Source organism: Melospiza melodia, chromosome 31 (genome assembly GCF_035770615.1).
Source record: "Melospiza melodia melodia isolate bMelMel2 chromosome 31, bMelMel2.pri, whole genome shotgun sequence".
In the NCBI taxonomy this organism is placed as follows: Eukaryota; Metazoa; Chordata; class Aves; order Passeriformes; family Passerellidae; genus Melospiza; species Melospiza melodia.
The window spans coordinates 849,312-868,297 of NC_086224.1; the positions used below are offsets into that span (position 1 = coordinate 849,312).

The window sequence follows — 18,986 nt, forward strand, 5'->3', positions numbered from 1 at the left end:
GTGCTTCTGCTGGGGAGTGAAAAGAAGAAATTCTTTGCATGTGATAGTAAAACTAAAAGTGCAAAAAGTTTTGTTTATTTTGATTTCTAACATTAAGTTAGTTTTATAGTATCTTACATTCCTGCTCTTGTTGTTTTGTTGGTTTTTTTGTTTTTCTTTAATTAGCCTGGCACAGTATGATGGTGCAGTTTTAGCTGTAGGAAAAAAAAAAAAGTAACCCACTATTAACCAGAAGAGAAAGATGATACTGTGGCAGATCAGTAGCAAATAAGTGACTTAATCAATGCTTTACTGTAGTTAAATAGCTATGGCCTTACTACTTTGTCAATATCAGCTTAATTGTCTTGAAACTGTCTGCGATTTTTACTGTTCCCAGGTTGAGTTTACCTGGGCTGAGATATCTGGTATGTACAGATGATATTTTAAATTTGTAAAATGCACCATTGTATTACAGATGATGCAACAGAAATGCACTTCGGGGGGAAATGGCTTCTGATGAGTTTTTTTGTAAATCCTTGATTACTACAGATATGCAATAGAGTTTTTGTTTCTAATTTTGATATTTCCTTCTGAAACGTAAGATTGTTGCCATTAATCTGAATGATTTATCATGCTCTTCTTTGCGTGTATATATTCCATATAGTCTGAGCTTCCTTTAGGATGGTACATAATTTTGGGTTGTTGTAGTATTTTAGTTGGCTCTTCTCTTCAGTGCCTTTAGCTCAGGCACTTCAAGAGGTTCATTGAGTCTGTTTTTAATGTACAGTTGGGAGGACTTGAAATGGAGTTAAAGCAACTTATTTCTGAAAAAAAAATCCATCTGCAAACTAACCTGTAACAACTTTAAAATTTTATATTTAAGAACCAGATGTTTATTTTTATGGAACTTCAGTTATGGATACAGTTTCCAAAAAAAATGCAACTTCAAATGTAAACAGACTGTGCATAAATGGGTTTTGTTCTAATTTTTATAGAATACAAAATATTCAGATAATATATCGAGCTCGAGTTACTACAGACATCTTGTTCCTCCCGGATGAATCCAGCTTCCCCTTGGCATTGACGATCTCTCTTCAAAGTGGTAGGAAAGGAGAAAAAAGCGACTTATCTGGCTTTTAGACTGTCTGTTCTGGTTTATTCCTGTTGTCAAAATGTCCAAAACAAAATTTGTGTAAAGTAGGTTCATGCTTTAAGTGTTCAAATGATAATACATGTATTTGTATTTGTTTTTGACATTGCCAAGGTGCTATGGGAAATTGAAATAACAGTTAGAAAAATAAAGCTGATTTAAAAGAGAAAAAAAACCCACCAAAAAAAAAAAAAAAAAAAGAAAACAAACCAAAAAAAAAAAAGAAAAAAACCCTTAAACCACAATTGCCTGAGTTGTTACTTGTGTCTGTGGAGGGTGAAATGGTTTTAGTGCAGGTGGTGGTGGTGGGGTCCTGAGAATGGGGGTGAAGGGGGGAACGGGGGAAGGAGCAGGAGCAGAACCAGGGCTGGGGATGGGCCTGGAGCAGAACCGGGACCGGGAACAGGGCCTGGGGGCTGCACCAGGAGCAGGGACGGGCGACAGGACCAGAACCAGGGATCGGGAATAGAACCGGGACTGGGGATGGGAGTGGAACGGGTCCCGGGACCAGGGACTGGAATCGGCAGCGGGAACAGAACCAAGATTGGTGAAAGGGCCCGGCAGCAGAACCAGGACAGGGAATGGGCCGGTGGCAGAACTGGGACCGGGGATGGGGATGGGGAGTGGACCCAAGACTGGGAGCAGGACCGGGATCCGAGCCAGGACCGGGATCGGTCGCAGAACCAGGAGCCGAACCGGCACTGGAATCGGTCCAGGGCTGGGAGCCAAGCTGGGACCAGGAGCCGGACCGAGAACTGGATCAGTCCCCGGACCGGGAGCAGAACCGGGAACTGGATCAGTCCCAGGGTCGGGGCCAGAACCGGCACCGGGATCGGTCCCAGGACCGGGAGCAGAACTGGCACCGGGAGCCGAACCGGGATCAGTCCCAGGCCCGGGAGCCGAACCGGGATCAGTCCCAGAACCGGCACCGGGAGCCGAACCGGGATCAGTCCCAGGACCGGGAGCCGAACCGGGATCAGTCCTAGAACCGGCACCGAGAGCCGAACCGGGATCAGTCCCAGGGCCGGGAGCAGAACCGGGACCGGGATCAGTCCCAGGACCGGGAGCCGAACCGGGACCAGTCCCAGGACCGAGAGCCGAACCGGGATCAGTCCCAGGGCCGGGAGCAGAACCGGGACCGGGATCAGTCCCAGGACCGGGAGCCGAACCGGGACCAGTCCCAGGACCGGGAGCCGAACCGGGATCAGTCCCAGGGCCGGGAGCCGAACCGGGACCAGTCCCAGGACCGGGAGCCGAACCGGCGCCGGGCTCGGGGCGGCTGCAGCGCGGGGCGGGGCCGCGCGGGGGCGCAGCGGGGCCCGGGGCGCGCGCGCCGCGCGGTCACGTGCCGGCGGCGCCGGGCTCAGCCATGGCGGAGGCTGCGGCCGCTCCCGCTCCCCCCGCGCCCCGCGGCCGCTGAGCCCCGCCGGACCCGCGCCCGCAGCCCGCCCGCCGCCATGGCCGAGCCCGCGGCCGTGTCCTCGCTGCCCCGCGAGGTCCGCGAGCAGCTGGCCGAGCTGGAGCTGGAGCTCTCGGAAGGTGAGTGAGGAGCGCCCGGAGCCCGGCCGGCCGGCCCGGCCCTGCCCGCGGGGCGCCGCGGAGCCTCCGTGTGAGGGGCCGGGGGTGCCGGGGTGCGAGAAGGGGTCGGGAGTGCCGGGGGTGCGGCGAGAGGCTCCGGGCTCTGTGTGAGAGGACCGGGGAGGAGGGAAGGGCCCGGCCGGGGCTGGGGCTGTGTCTCAAGGGAAGGAGCGCTGGGAGCATCCTCTGTGCGGGGCACCCCGGGGAGAACCGGGGAGAACCCCCGGAGGGGCCTCACCTGCCGGGGATGGTGACCTGACCCCCCTTCCCTCCCTCCCTCCGGGAGTGTTTTTTTCCTTGTGGCCTCTTTGCCGCAGCTCCCGAGCCGAGGATGCGGAGTGGGAGTGAGAGACCCCGGGACAGGCAGTTCTGGGGCGGGGGAGCCGCAGGAACTTCGGGCACAATAATGACGGCAAACCCGGTGTTATTCCCACTTTCTGAATAAGTTCTTTTGCCATAATCCCTTCAGAGCATGCGCTTTTTGCTGGGGTGGTTTTTTTTTTTTTTTTTTTTTTTTGTTGTTGTTTCCTTTTTTGCATGGGTTTGTCTTTGTTCCCCAGCGTTTAAAATGCTGCTCTCGGTACAGCTTTGTTGTGAATCTCCCTTGTGAAGCCGGAGGGCGAGGGATGAAGCTGAGGCGGAGGGGGAAGGTTGCAGAGCAGGTAGCTCAGATTTGCATCATTTAAATTTTCCTCCCCCCCATCAGGGTATGGAGCTTGATGCCAAAATCAGTGGCTTCTCAGGAGGGTTCACTGCATGGCTGGAACAACCAGAGAATCAGAATATCCTGAGTCCCAAGGGACCTTACAATGATCATCCACATCTCTCTTAGCATTAAAAATTAAGAAAAATCAAGTTGCAGGCACGTCTTGCTCTGTTTATCCCAGAGCCTACAGTGCATAAAAGAGACTTATTGACTCTTTGGAGATCAGGAATTCACTGCCGGGGTGAGCTGGGGGCTGGCAGCCCCCGCTGCCCACACTGGCACTCAGGGCTGTGCCAGCAGAAAAGGCCACGGCACTGCTTTCCCAACACAGCTGAACCCCTGATGTTGCCTGCCTGGGGCTTTTGTTAGCTCTTTCCCAGATAAACTTTCTGCAGACATTTAACTAAAGTGATAAAACTTTATCTAGTGTTTGCTTTTGGGGACTCCGTGATAACAAAGAACGAGGAATGGCGGTGTTGCTCAAAACGTAACATTAAATAGGTTTTTAAAAGAATTTGTTAAATGTTTTAAGCGTTTGCTTGGATTTTCTGAGGTTTGTTTCTTGTGGCACTGAAGGCCCGTTATGATTTGACCCTGTGATAGATTGTAATGCAATTTTAAAAATAAATGAACTCTGTTGCTGGACTGGCTGCTGTGACATCCCACTAATCTTTAACGAGCTGCTCCAATAGCTCCAACTTCGGTGCTACAGAGTGAAGTTTTGTGGGTTATGTAAGTAATTCTCTGAATGTTAAATCCACTGCCCCTTTGTGGGTTTAATACTTGGATTTCTTAATATGCATATCAGGGATTTGTTTGTGCAAATCACTTTTTCCTGTCAAAAAAACCCACGAGTACAGAGAATTCTGGGTGACTGTGTCCCCAAACTCTTGGGAACATATTTCAGGGGATGTTGTCGCTGAGATAACTGAGCTGTGGGAAGGGGGAGTGAGGTAATGTCATTGTGGAGTTCTTGAAAAATACGCCCTAGTTTGAGGCTTAAGCTGAGGGATTTTGAGGCCTGTGTGTGCATTGTTCAGCTGAATATAACCATGGGCTGTTGACAGTAAACAATATTGAATAGAAGCATTTTATTAAAAATGGCAGCAGGGCTCCATGTGCCACTGCTCAGTTGTTGCTCAGATAAGAACACTTGATGCTTTTTTTTTTTGCCACCCCCTTGTTGCAGCTTCGATTGTCACTGACTGTTGACTGTGTGGATATTTCTGTCAGGGTTTTTCTTGCATAGGAACATCTCATTTTTGGGAGAGGAGAGGAGCTGCAGCTGCTGGGAGCAGCCCAGGGTCCCTGAGAGCAGGAGCTGGAGATGGCTCTGTCCTTGATGGATGGTGGGAAAGTGGGGAGTACCTGGCTCAGGTGCTGGGAGCACAAACACTTTGTGTGCTGAGCCTTGCAGTGAATTTTCATCCAGGCATTTGCTACTGCTAACCACCACAGAGCAGAGAATTTACAACAAAACGGGGGGAAATGTAGTATTCAAACCTTATCTGGCGTTGTGGTTGAGAAAGGTGCTGTGTCAGCAAGCAGCATGCAAAGTGGAGCAGGATTACTTTAATGTATGCTGGAAATAGAAATCAGAGTTTGCAATGGTGAGCCAGGAGTGTTTCTTAAGGAGCAATCTGTGCAGACAGAGCAACAGGACTAATTATACCCCTGGATTATTCCTTTCTGAGCCTTGTGGTCAGCGCAGGGGGAACAGTCATCCCATCCCTGGGTGCAGTGGGAATGTCTGAGCAAAGGAGTGGGACGTGGTTCAGAAAACATTCATTGTTCATTAATCAACAGAAATCGCATCTTACTCCATCTCTTGGGCCTTGGTGACAGATTTGAGACCAACTCGTTCATTTCTCAGTGTGCGTAAGAATTCATTGTTTTCTGTCAATGTGAAGGGAATTTAAACCTGAGTCTAAACTTAGGGAGAGCTTCCGTTCCCTCACAGAAGGGATCAGTGTTGATACCTCTGAGGAAGAATGTTCAAGTAACAATATATCAGCTGAGAATTGGGTCATGGAGCTGTGGGAGACCTGGAACCTGCTCATTACTCATGTTTTCCTTCTTTTTTCACTTTTGGGATATTTTTCTTTCTGGAGCTTTTCTTCATCTGTCAGTGACACCCACATTATGCATCACTAATGATGGGAAGGGCTGTCTTTGTATTTACATCTGTTTCTGTTTGATGAGTGAAAGTACTGGGGAAATTCACTTTGTTTAACTTTCCCCCTGTTTTCACACCTCTGTGAGTGTGGCAGCTCAGTGTCACCTTTGGCTTGAGCTGCAGCCCTGAGTGAAGGTGACTTCAGATCCACCACATGATGCTGTTCCTTAGAATGCTCTCAGTGTGTGCTGAAGGGTGCCCAAAACGAGGTAAATGTCTGAATTAATCTTAATGTCTGAAAAATATTAATATTAAAGCACTTCACCACTGAGTTTGGGTGTTTTTGCACCTTGGGTGAAACATTCCAGCAGCTCCTCTCACATCAACCTTATCCCAGCTGTTAATGGAGCTGAGAAACTCTGGAATATCCAGACTCAAAGGCTCTAATTAGGCACGTTCAGAGGGTTTGTTCCACACAGGGCACATTAGTGACTGCCTGAGTGGGGAATGTGCTCTCCTGGAGGTGACAGCGGGGCCCAGCCTGGCTCTGCAGGGGTTAAACACCCACATAAAGAGCTGATTTGGCTTGTGTCACTGTGGTTTCTGCCTTGCCTGGTGTTTCTGACCATAAAGGGGCGAGAAGCCCAGCTGGAGGTACCCAACCATCCAGGGAAGGGCAGGGAATTCCACCTTGTAGTAACCAGGAGCTCCTGTGAGCAGCTCAGCCCTTGGAGGTCATTTCAGCCCCTTGTGGGCTCTGTGGCAGGGTTACTCCCTCCTGCCTCGTGGGCAGGAGGAGCTGCTTTCTGTTTGCTCTGCTGGCTAAACACACGTTTGCTGTCTGCTTTGTGATCCGGGTGGGTGTTTCTGTGAATGGCTCCGTGCACCTGGGTCTGTTCCTTTTAAAGCTGATTGTGTCTCACTGGCTGGAGAGCTCTGTCTGCAGGGCAGAGCTTTGTGTGAGGATTTTCAGAGGAAACAGAAGGATGGTGGCATGCATGGAAAAAGGAGTATCAGCAAAATGGTTTTAACTCAGGACTAAGGCCAGCCAAATGGGATAGAACCTTACTGGAAGAAAACATGTTGACTCAAGCAAGTGGGTAGAGCCTTTATTTTGTTTGGCTTGGGAATTTCTTACAGAATCAGAGTATTTCTCTGATCTTTTAAAAATTGTGTGTTTCAGGTTGCAATCTTTGATTGCCAGGCGCCTGTCAAAGTAGGTGAGGGCCTTTTTTATAGATTAAGCAGCTGAAGCACAGAATTTAAATTACAGAGTCAAAGGAAGTAATTGTCTGAGTAGGGACTGGCTGTATGGATTGTGCTGAGTGAGCAGAAATGTTTCACTTCAGTTTCTTCCCCCACTCAGGGAGGAACTGTGGGCAAAGCACAGAAAAGGTTGAAGAAGAGCTTTATAAACATGAGCAAGTTGGATCTGATCAGCCTGTAGCTAGCAGGACTGACAGGTGGTTTTTGTGCATTTATGCAGCATCTCACCCACAAGTCTTGCATTAGGCAAAACCAGCGCTGGGAAAGCTTTAATGTTGCTTCCTTAATTTACCTGCAGGACTGGCAGCAGATGGGTCCCGAATCTGCTGAGAAATCTGTGCAGGGCTTTGGTGCAGTCTCTGTGAGAGCTTTGAAATGCCCAAAACCTCCTGGAGCTGTCACAGGGAGCTGCCTGTGCTCACCCAGGGATCATCAGCTTGGTTCTACAGAGATCCCAATAAAGATCCCTCATCTGCTTTCACCGTGGATGAAATTGTATTTTCTTTAGCTTCAGAGCCCAGGGAAAAGTGATGTAAGCACAGAGCGCATGGATTCCGTGCAGTGTCTGTGGCACAGGAAAAGGAAATCCAGCTCCAGTCGTGACCAAGAGGAGCAAAGTACCAGAGCTATCACCAGTGCAGCAAACAGAAGGTCCACAAGATGATCACAGAATTCTGCTCTGCAGATGGTCAAAGCAGAATGATTTGAGTGATTAATGGTTTGGAGAGAGGGAGTTAAACACAAATACTGGATGAAATATTTTGGCTACTGTGAGTGGGAGTTGGGTTTACTGTTGGTGCATGATTGAAGCATGTAAACATGGGGAAGGGCAGGAAGGTTTTTGGAGCATCCAGACTGCAATAATAAAAAATACCCAGGAAGGTTAAAGAATGTGCATATTTTTGCGTTGTCCCTTTTATACTTAGGAAATGAGGAGTGAGTCTGGGGCTCTTTTGAAAGCTGCAGCTCTGACCCTTTGCCTTGGGGAGAGGAGGAAATTAGAGGCTTTAGAGAGAGTCCTGCACCTCCTCCCTGGCTGCTCCTGTGAAGCTTTGCTGCAGTTAGAACCAGTTTCCTCAGCTGGGTGGAGGGGACACCTGCTAGCAGTGGTTCCAGTGTGGATTTTATGAGTGCCAGAGCTCCAGGATGGGTGATGTTTGCCATTCCAGCTGGGTGCCCAGGCTGGCAGTGCTCACCAGGCCTGCTGGCCTGGCACAGCTGCACTAAAGCATTTGGAGTTTGGTGTCCTAGATAACTGATCTCCAGTTTGCTATTTTAAATGCTGTAGCATGAAATATTGAGTAGGAAATGTGATGGGTGGCAGAGGAGCTGCACAGAGCTGCTGCTCTTCCCGACGTGCAGCAATCCATGGAGCACCCCCCGTGTTTCTGGCTCGCTGGTGATGCTGTGGAAAGGGTGATGGTTCCTTCCTGGTTCCCTCTCTCTGATTAGTGTTTGTCGTGAAGTTTTCTGTCCGCTGGATTTATCATGTTTATTCAGTGGCAAGTTTCAGGAGCCAAAGAGTGAACTCATGGTGAGCATTCCCCAGGGATGGGCAGAAGTTCCTGTTTGCATTTCTTTCAAATACAATGTGCAGATAATTTCTTAGGATGGTTTTCTTTAAACCATGTGTCTCAGTTATAAAAAGCATTTCCTGAATCTCTCAGTGACTTGCTCAGTTGCTTTTTTGGACATGGATTCATAGAGAGAGGAATTGAAGCATTTCTCTCTGTTGAGGCTGATTCAATCCATTATTATTTTTTTTTTTGAGAGCTTGTGAAATCAGGGACAAGTCCTCAGACCAGGATGTCTCGTTCTATTAATTAGAATGGAAGACTCTTCCATTTGCACCATGTGTGAGGAAACAGTGATTTATAGCTAACGGATGCTCTGCAGGCAGCAGCATTCCATCTGCTGCACAAATTTTCCCATTGCATTTCATGAAAAGCCTTGGGAGAAGCCTCACACCTGTATTTCTCATCTTGAATCATGTACTGGGTTGTTACTCTTGCCTGATATTTGGAGTAAAACGCCTGTTTCCATCAGTTTGTGTTCTTTTCAAACTTCAAAGCCCAGAGTTTGTGAAACACCACTTGGAGTAAACATAGGCAGGACGTATGTTTAAGTTACACTGAGTTTATACCAAAGATAGTAATGTAATAGTAACATAACTTTCCTTGCTGTGAGCAATCACCTTGTTTTATTTAGTGTAACTTAAGCTGATAAAAAGAAAAAGGAAATAAAAAAACGCTTAAAAGTTTTAGCGCTTCTCTGCCAACATAAACTCTTTCTAATCCTTGTTGACTTGAGAATTGCTGATGCAAACTAGGTCTTCCTGAATTCCAGAGGGATGGGAGCCCACAGAGCCTACAGGGCATCCATTAATACATTTTATGGACCCAGGATTCCAGTTCCTGCCTGAGTGATCGGTGACAGAATTGTTCCCCAGCAGTCAGGCAACCTGCTTTCACCAGCTCCATGTCCCTAGGGAGCAAAAACAACCAGGAGAATTGTATCCCTGCCTGATAAAATTAGGTCTTCTGTAATCTCCCTCGGAACAGCCGGATGGCTGGCTGCCTTGAAAAACATATGTTTTAATGCAGGAATAATGCATTCCATTTAGGATGGCTGGAGCCGTGGGAGCTGGGTGACTGAGGGCATGGAGAGCTCCCATTTTGCCTCTGGGATCAGGACTAATGTCAGACATCAGGTCTAGAGTGCAGCAGTGCAAAAGAATTGTTTGGGATGTTTTTCCTGTCTTTTGCTCTTAGGAGGGATGTTGTTCCTGTGGCTTAGTCCTAAAGGAGTTGGACAAGTGAGGCTTTTATTGGAGATAAACTGCAAAGATGAGTCAGTGTTTGTATTCCTGGATTTCAGCTCACTGCATTAAGAAATTTGCTTGGGAATAGCAACACTGGTGTTCCTCTAAGACAGGCTATAATTCATTTCTCTGAGAGCAGCACAGGTAACTTTGGGAGGAAATCCTGTTTTATCCCCTTCCCGGGGGAAACACCTGACACACACTCAATGCTGTGTGTGTAGGACAAGCCAGGGGAGATTTTGGAAGTGTGAGGTTTGCAATGTACGAGCAAGGTAAGTTCTGATGGGACACTTGGTTGGCCATAAATTGGAAGGATGTGATCCAAGAGGGAATGATACAGCAGAAAAGGTCGAGGGCTGGAGGATTTGGTTTCAGGCCCTGTCCCTGTGTGTGATTCCAGAAAGGGCTGTCAGGTGAGGACGTGCTTGAAGGAGGTTTGTGTTTCCTTTAATGCATCAGCTCCTCATTTTGGGTGCTAATTAACCAACGAGGAGCCATTTCAGTTTGAAGCACCTTTTCTGGAAATGCTGTGGTTTGCTCCCAGAGAGCAGCAGCAGCAGCAGGGTACATCAGGGTGGCCTGATACACCTGCCTGCTTTCCCTGCTGCTTGCACCTCTAGCATCAACTTTCCCTGTCATTTTAAGTGTGCACTTCTCTGTGATCCCAGAGAGGAGCTGACCAGCCAAAAGGAGCCCCCAGGAGGGGAAGGAGGCTTTGAAGTTTTGTGCTCCCTTTCTAGCAAGAGCTAAGAGCAGAGTTAACAGCTGTCCAAGGTCACTCTGGGCCACTCCTGCTCTGACATTCCTGCTCACAATGTGCATTGTCACCGGGGTGAGGACAAGGAGAGTTCCTCCCAGGAGCTGGGAAGTGACATGGCAAATTCCAGGCTGTGATTATTCAGCCTGTGATGGAGAGTGGGGTCAGGGAGTCAGGTGATCAGAGCTGGAGATAAAAGTCCCTGATCCTCTGCGGTGCTGGTGGAGAATAAACAGATCTGCAGTTATTAAACTGTGCAGCCTTTTTTTCCCCCCTTAATTGAATACAAGTGGAAAATGCCTATTAAAGGTGCTCCATTTCTGGCATTCAGGAGATTGCTGTGTGTCCCATGGGTGCTGCAGCAAGGTCCTGATGGCATCTGCAGGGCTGCTCGTGGTGTGTGATGAGGAAATGAGAGAAGTTTGCTTCAGACGTGCTGCATCTCCAGGCTGCAGAGAAGCTCCTCTGTTCTGCTGTGTGTCCTCAGGAGCTGTACCCCAGGTTTCATAACAAAGCCCTTGGCACAGCGTTGGCTCAGGCTGCTCTCACCTCTTGGCACCTCACTCTTCCCATCTCAGGGAGCTCAGGTGCTGCAGCTCCGCTGAAAGCTGTGAACTTTGGCAAGCTGGAGAGGGCACGGGATAAAACCTTTAGGAATCCGAGCTGTATTTCCTAAGAAAACACCAAACTTTTCACTGTGTTTCACGAGCAGTGAAAGAACCAAATTATAAATAATTTTGAGACAGTTTTTGAGGGCTTTTGTGTCAATCCTGGCAAAACACTGAACATGAGACTGAAGCCTCTTGTGTTACAAAAAGGAGATCTCTGAATAGTCAAGTGCTCAAGTGTAAATGTTTTTTGAGACTGAGACCTGTGTTTATTCTTAGGGCAGAAACTTTAAGTGATCCCTTGTGGATTAAAAAAAGAACAATTCTCATTGTAATTGGAATGAAAACCTCCATTCTTACGCAATTTGGGGTTGGAAGTTGCTGCAGTGAAAAGGGGAAGTATTGTTATTTTGAGTTCCCAGGCAGGAAAGGGGGGAGATGCACAGGGTGAGGTGAGCAGCTCGGACACAGAGCAGGGGACATCAGAACTTGGTGGCTGAGATGTTGTCACTCACACTGTGACATGTCCAGTCTGATTAGCAGGGAGTGGATATCTCACCCGCATGTTCAGGAAGCTTTTTCATGATGGTGATGGTCAGGTTTATATCATGTTTGAACATGATATAAACCCACTGTATTTGTGAGATTTCTCCTCTCTGCTTTAAATTTTCCAAGTCCTCCTTGAAGATGTCCTGATTTTAAAAAATCGTGTGGTGCAGAAAGAAGTCAATTAGTGAGTCCCAAATAGGGAGAATTGTGGATGAAGGCGAAGCAAATGAGTCAGATATAAATAATCCTATTATGTCTTGGCTGCAGCCACACCTAGAAACCTTGAGCAAACATTTCTGTGTAGTTATTCCTGTGTTTGATACACTTTACTTGTTAAGTCCTGTTTTAAAATTGCAGCATGTGAAAATTGTGTAGGGCCAGTTGCCATTAATGTTAAAGGATTTTGGGAACATTGTTTTAGGCATTTTGACCAGAAGCACAGAGACCTGAGTTAATTAGCTCTCATATTTCCCCAAAATCAGAAAAATCTGTAACCTTGGAGCTGGTGTTGCCTTGCAAGGCTTTCAAGGCAGTTCTTTTTGCAGGAGGCCTTCAAAAAAATCTCTGGCAAGAGCAAACAGGAAGCTGTAATTACCCTTTGCCTTTTGTGTATCAAATCCCTGTTCGTTGGACAGAGCTTTGGTAAAACACTTTTAGAAGTGGCTGCTTGTAGCATGGAAGCTGCAAGGAAAAGCATTTGGATCCTGCTAAGTCATACCTGATGTTCCTGTGATTCCTGTCCTGTCTTAGGGGGTAATTACTCACCTCATGGTGTGGGTCTCCTCTCTTTCGTGGTGGATAAGCTGATTTTTAATAAATCTGAACAAAGCTGATTTTCCAGGTGTGACTTTAGGAAAAAAAGCACATTTGGACCTTTCTCCTCCCTGATTCCAATTCCTCTGTTGTAGCTCCTGTACAGGGAGGCCTGAAATCTCCCTGTTACCTGTGGCTGCTGCTGCTTCCAGTGGGTTAGTACCAGAGGTCAGGGTTTGGATTTTGGTTCCTGTCCAAAAATGTTCCATTTGCTTTGCACTGTTCTCCTGTACTGCCTGCTCTCCTTTGGGCTTTCTCCTGAGAAATGGGATCCAGGGATTTGTCCTGCACACCACAATCCTTCCCTGCAGGATTCCTGTTCACTTCCTTGTGATGATTCCTGGAGTTGAACCCCATGGGAAATGACAGATGGAAATCAAGGTTCACGTACTGGAAGCTCTCAGGGATGTATTTATGGAGGCTCACACTCATCAACGTTGAGTCTGCAGCAAAGGTGACGTTTCCTCTTTTTCACCTTCCAAATGTTTAATTGGATTCAGCAAAGCACAAGGGAGGGAGACACAACATAAGGGGATGATGGTCATAAAAACGTTCTCCAGGATGCCAGAACTTGGCCTCTTCTCCTAGAAAAGTAATTACTTGTTTATGTATGACAGAAGACCTTCCTGGGAATGTTTAAAATGACAGACCAAGTGAAATGATGTGAGCACAGAGCACTGCAGGCTCCTCTTCCAGCAGATGATTTGGGCAAAAGGATAAAAGGAGAGAGTTGGCTGGAGAACTGGAGAAGGAGAAAATGGTCTTCTCTGAGAGTTGAGTTTGGCTTCAGGTTGAGGAGGATCTCACCCTAGCTGGGTTTGGATGCAGGTGCAAAGAAATTCACAGTATTGCAAGTGGAGTGCTTGATACCATGAGAGCAGTCTGTAAAATAGTCCAAGAAAGGGAGAAGGAAGGGAAGTAGTGAAGTAGAGAGACCTGGGAAATGTCAGAGCTGGTTTTTCTCTAATTCTGCTGTCAGGAAGAGCTATTTCAGAACAGTTTTCTGTGGGTGAAGTGTGACAAGAAGTCCCCAAGAGGTACTGTCACTCTGGGGTAAGCTGCAGTCCTTGGATTCTTTCCACCACTCAAAGAGAACATTTGAAGTTGTTTCATGGATCCTTAGTTGGAAGGTGCATTTCTGCTCCTTCAGCACATTCTGCCCCGAGCAGCTGCAGCCAGATCTGTGTCTTAACTCACTAAACCAGTTAATGGTGGAGCTCTGAGCACATTGTCTGCTGTCTGCTGTGACATTGTTGGGCATGCCAGCAAGGAGGACTGTGCTGGCTGTTCCAGGGAGTTCCCTCGCCCAGGGGAAAAGCTGACTTGGGTTTCCTGTGCTGTCCTTTGCCTCTGATTGTGCAGGGTGTGAATTCAAAGCCACCCCTCCTTATCTGTGCATGGAAGCACATCTGAGGAGGAAGAAGGCAGCGAGGCCGGGCAATGTGCCAACTGCTCCAAGCCTTTGTTAGAGACTAAAGGAAACCTGAGTCCGTTCAGGCACTGCTGCATCCCCAGGCCCTTCCTTGGCCCCTCTGGGAGGGAGGTGAGGGCTTGAAGTGATCACACACTTCTGCACGTCAGTGTCCATTAGCTCTCAGGGCCCTGGTGGTGTTTGAATTTGAACATCTTGTGTTGAATTCTCAGGATTTTCCTCCTGTCAGGAAAGCTCTGACCCCGTCCAGTGAAACCAGACCATGGAGAAGGATCTTGTGCATGGAACTGGTTCCCTCTGGGACACCTGGGCCCACCTGTGACCTCCCTGTGCTCCCAGGGCAGGGCTGGTCAGGCTGCCTTGGCTCTGGGGTAGCTGCCTCTGGGATGTCCTGGTTTCTCCATGTGATAAATTCCTCATTCTCAGCTTGCTGCATGCAGAAATAAAAAGGAGAGACAAGCTCAAGTATCAAAATGAACGTCAATTTTAAACAAGTGCAACCAAGCAAATTAAAAATGGGCAAGATTTCATGTTGGGATCTTTACTGTTCCTTTTCCTCTGCATGAAAAGAAGATTTTGGAGTGATTTATGCCAGGCTTCTCAGCACTGTCTGTCAGTTGAGCGGTTGATTTTGACAAGCTGCACTTCTGGGCCAGGTTTTTTTGTGGGTTTTTTTTTTTTTTTTTCTCCTTTTAGAGCTTTTAACATGAAATATTCAATCCTGCCCTGTGCACAGCACAGCTGATTCAGGTATCACACTTCAGAGAGCTGTGACCACAGTGTTGGGTCGTGAGCACATCCTGCATTTGTGGCTTCTGTGTGGTTGTGTATGTTTGTGGAATTGGGGGCCACCTGCCTGTGACCTGGCAGTCCTAGCAGGAATTTTGTTGTGTCTTCTCCAGCAGAATTAGGGCAGGAGGAAACAGCTCTGCAGAGTTTGCTGGGTCCATCTGAGGCACTGCAGCCTGCAGGTGTTGTTATGGATGCTCAGACTATCTGTCACTGCAGGTCAGTGCTGTGTTCAGTAGGAAAATCTCAGCTGGGATTCTCCAAGGAATTAATTTTGTTTCTGCGTTTTTTCTACAGTTCTGTGTTGTGCTTGTAGAATCCCAGTGCTAAAAAAGAAATAATCCTGTGCAAGCAGTGTTGGAGAGAAGTGCTTGTTTTATTTCCCAAACATCATCATTTCTCTTGAGAGGCTGTTACATGTGGCATGAATTTTACTTCTGTGAAACACAGGGAGTCAGCAGAGAAGTCTTGGAGAACAAATTGGAGGGCAAGGATCCAACCCGGAGCTATGTCCACAGTCCTTCTCTTTCAGAGGTTTTTGCTTAATTGCAGATTTTCTATTTGGTTGTTAATCCTTTAGTTTCTCTTTCTTGGCAGAATATCCCATCTTAAATTATTACTGTCAACACGTCCTTAGCCCTTCCTGCCCCTCCACCCCCTGATTGTGAGTGCTGTCTGTGGTGCTTTGCTTTGCTGTAAAAGGCTGTGGTGTTTGCAGCTGAAAGCAAAGCCTGCTGTGAATTTCATATTTTATCCAAAAGACACAAGCAGCTCCCCATTAATATTATTACATTGACACCCTGGTTTTATAAACAGAGGAATGTTCTGTGGCATGGTTGTTATCCTGTGATTATGGCTCCATTAGGCACAGGAACAGATGGTTCCTGTCCAAGTACTTTTTATGTTGTCATTTCTAGCAGGAATAAAAGGGAATGTTGAATTTTCATCTCTTCAGTGGTGAGGCTGAAAAGGTCACATAGGCTGTGCTGGAGGAACTTGTATTAAAGTGAGGTTGAGAGACCAAGTAGGAGATGAACTGGAATAATGGAATGGTTTTGGAAGGGGCCTTAAAGCTCATCTCATTCCACCCTGCTGCCATGGACACCTTCCACTCTTCAAGGCCTGTCCAGACCGGCCTTGGACACTTCCAGGGGTGGGGAATGGTGTGGAATAGACTGGAGCAAGACAGAGCACGTGGGTGCTGGAACGGGCTGTAGGTCAGTGGAGCAAGGCTGCAATTAGGGTGATCCTCAGATGGGCAAACCACCAGGTTGTGTAGGATCTCCAGGTTTGGAACAGATGGGTTCTCAGATGGACAAACCACCAGGTTGTGTAGGATCTCCAGGTTTGGAACAGATGGGGTCCTCAGATGGACAAACCACCAGGTTGTGTAGGATCTCCAGGTTGTGTAGGATCTCCAGGTTTGGAAGAGGTGGGGCCCTCAGATGGACAAACCACCAGGTTGTGTAGGATCTCCAGGTTTGGAACAGATGGGTTCTCAGATGGACAAACCACCAGGTTGTGTAGGATCTCCAGGTTGTGTAGGATCTCCAGGTTTGGAGGAGGTGGAGCTCCTGCAGTGATGGAGAGGGAAGGGCCTGGAAGGTCCCTGCCTTCCTCAGCAGCCTGGACAGAGGTGGAATTAGGCCACAGATGTCCAGGAACTCTGCCAGGCTCCCATGAGGAGCTGAAGCAGCAGCTTTGCCCTGGGCACCTGTGTCCATCCGTGCCTCCATCCTGCCTTTTCATCAGGGTGATGTGGAACTGAGCCCCTCAGGGTCCCCACAAATGACTGACAAGTCTGATTCCATACCCTCTGCAATTCGTACCTTGCTTTTTCAGGTCATGCGTTTGTTTTGTCTCCTTTTTTGTAGGTTTGGGGTTTTTCTTGGATATTTTAGAGTTGTGTGTCAAATTCTGCTCTGTCCATGCCTAGAGAGAATTTAGCTGGCAGGATTTTTTCCTCTTGTGAGAACCAGAGAGTTCAAAGCTGGGATTCTCTTTTCAATGAGTAAGTTGGAGGATTTACCTGTCCTTTTGCATCGTAATAAACCCAAGCTAATTCTGTGGAATTAAGTGCTAATGAGAAATAAGGCAATAAAGTTTAGTTTGTTATTGAAAGTAATTCTGCTTCCACCTTGGAGAGACAATGGCTATTGCTGAGAGAAACTGCACAGTCACCTTTGCTTGGAATTCAATGCAGAATGGAAAATTAAAATATGATCTCACTCTCATTAAAATTAAGTAATTGATTTCATCATTCAATTCCAAGATTTTTTAGGAGCTTTTGACAAATCTTTTCAGGTTGTTATTAAAACCTGAATATCCCAACCAGGGATCCTTAAATTGGAGGAAATGGGGGAAGTTCTCTGTTAGGTAACAGAGAGGTAAGGGAGCATCTCAGGAAAATCCCCAAGTGAAAAATTCAACCCTGAACTCCCAAATGCTGGGTCCTTCTCCTTCATGGAGATTCCAGCTCAGGAAATCTTTCATCTCTTGCTCTGGGCTACAGAGCTGGAGTGGTGGAGACTCTGGCTTTCGTGCTGGCTTCATCATTTTCAGAGTATGAATTTTTAATTTAGGCTTCTTAAGGCTTTTAGCAGATTTATCAGGCTGCTTCCTGTGGTGGTGTATGTGAGGACAACTGGAGAAAACATTTGGATTCGCTTACAGTATGGAAATAGGGTTTATTTGTTTTGATTTATTACTGAAATACTTTTAAGAAGCTCATCTTGTTCTGTGAGTAACTTCCCCATAATCTTAAGCAGAAAACAGAACCAGCAGTTCTTACTTTCCCAGTGCCAAGCAGTGTTTTGGTGACAGTGTCCAGCTTTTACTTGGTTAGGGCTCAAATCTGTTTATACTGCTATGTGGTTAGAAGTTTATACAAATATTTCATCATTTTGGACCCGTTTTTACAATAAGCTTGATCTTGGAGGGATTGCGCCTTGTTAGTGCAAATACACCATGGAATTTTTGCCTGTTATAAGACATAAAATTCTTTTCCAAATTCATGATATTCTGGTCAAATGAACAGAGCAGGACATGAGGACAGTTCTGGTTGCCTTTCAGCACGTGAGAGCCCCTTTTGTTTGCGTTCTTTTAATTTTTGTCAAGTTGCTGACTGTGTGTTCTTAAATAATCCTGCTGATTTCTCCATACTTCCTTCCCTCTACGAGCGAGACATTTGAGAAATCAGTTTATTTAAATTGGAAGACGAGATATTGCCCCCTGAGAGAGGCAGAGGGAGGAAAATTCTGTCAGAAGTAGCTGTGGATTTGGAGATGGCTGGTGAACAAGATCTTTTTTACTTTTAGGCCTGTTTATATTGGTTCAGGGTCCACTGGTGGCAGTGTGGAAGGGATATATGTCCTCCTAGTTTTGTGAAAATATGGTTTGATGTGATAGAGAGAGAGAGAGAGAGAGAGAGAGAGAGAGAGAGAGAGAGATGGATGGATGGATGGATGGATGGATGGATAGATAGATAGATAGACAGACAGATAGACAGATAGATAGATAGATAGATAGATAGATAGATAGATAGATAGATAGATAGATAGATAGATAGATAATTCCATGTGAGAGGATATTTGTGATTGGAACAACAGAAATATTGGGGTGATATCACAATATCCTGTGTAACAAGGGCAGTAAATTGACTGTGCCTTCTCTTTATGGTAAAAAGGTATTTTTTTCTATTTAAAAAGGCCATTTTGCAGCAAAAACTGGATGTCATTCATTTTAAAGAACTAATAATGTGCTTTATTAATTAGGCTGTGCTGGGAGAAAAGTCTCTTCTCCCCTGCAGTGACTTTGGGGAGGGTTTGGGTTCTCTTTCCTCTGACTTTGGCTCGTTATTTTGATATTCCACGCAGCTTAAAGGCTTTCACATGAGCAGGGTCTGGCCACATCCTGCTCTGCAGCAGGAACAAAGCTCTGCTGGAGCAGACATTGACTCTGCCCAAGGAGCCCTGAACAGAAGTCACCCCTCTGGTGATCCCTCTTGCACAGAGCGTTGCAGCTGACAGGATAATGGGGTTTTTTAGGCCTGCTGGTGACGTGCCAACAGGGTTTCCTCAGCAGTGCCACTCTTTAAGGAGCTGTGGATGCTGATGTAAACACAACTGAAGGCTTCACACAGCCCGGGCCGAGCGCAGGGCCTGGAATCTGCTGCTCATGCCATGCTGTGCAGGACATTTTTCTTCTGCTCTGTCTGTTTAAATCTGCTTTCCCAGGCTCGTAGCCAGCCTGAATGGGTCGTTGTGCTGTTGAGTGCAGGAAAGCTGGCCTGGTGGCTGCGTGGAGGAGCTGTCCTGCTCCACAGGCAGCCCCCCATTCCCAGGGTGCAGAGTCCTGTTTGGGATGGGGGTGTGCAGAGCAGGTTTAATAAAACACCAAAAACAAGGGGTTTTAGTTCCCACT

At 47.0% G+C, this 18,986-nt stretch overlaps 1 protein-coding gene across 3 annotated transcripts in view; it reads left to right on the forward strand.

The window, feature by feature from the left end:
* Window positions 1-2,567: 2,567 nt before the first annotated feature.
* DIP2B (disco interacting protein 2 homolog B) overlaps window positions 2,568-18,986 on the forward strand; it is a 61,710-nt gene continuing 45,291 nt past the window's right edge. For all 3 annotated transcript variants that reach the window (XM_063179152.1, XM_063179153.1, XM_063179154.1), the window contains exon 1: window positions 2,568-2,668. In XM_063179152.1, the coding sequence (XP_063035222.1) occupies window positions 2,587-2,668 (82 nt within the window). In that variant the 5' untranslated portion in view covers window positions 2,568-2,586. The remainder of the gene's footprint in view (window positions 2,669-18,986) is intronic.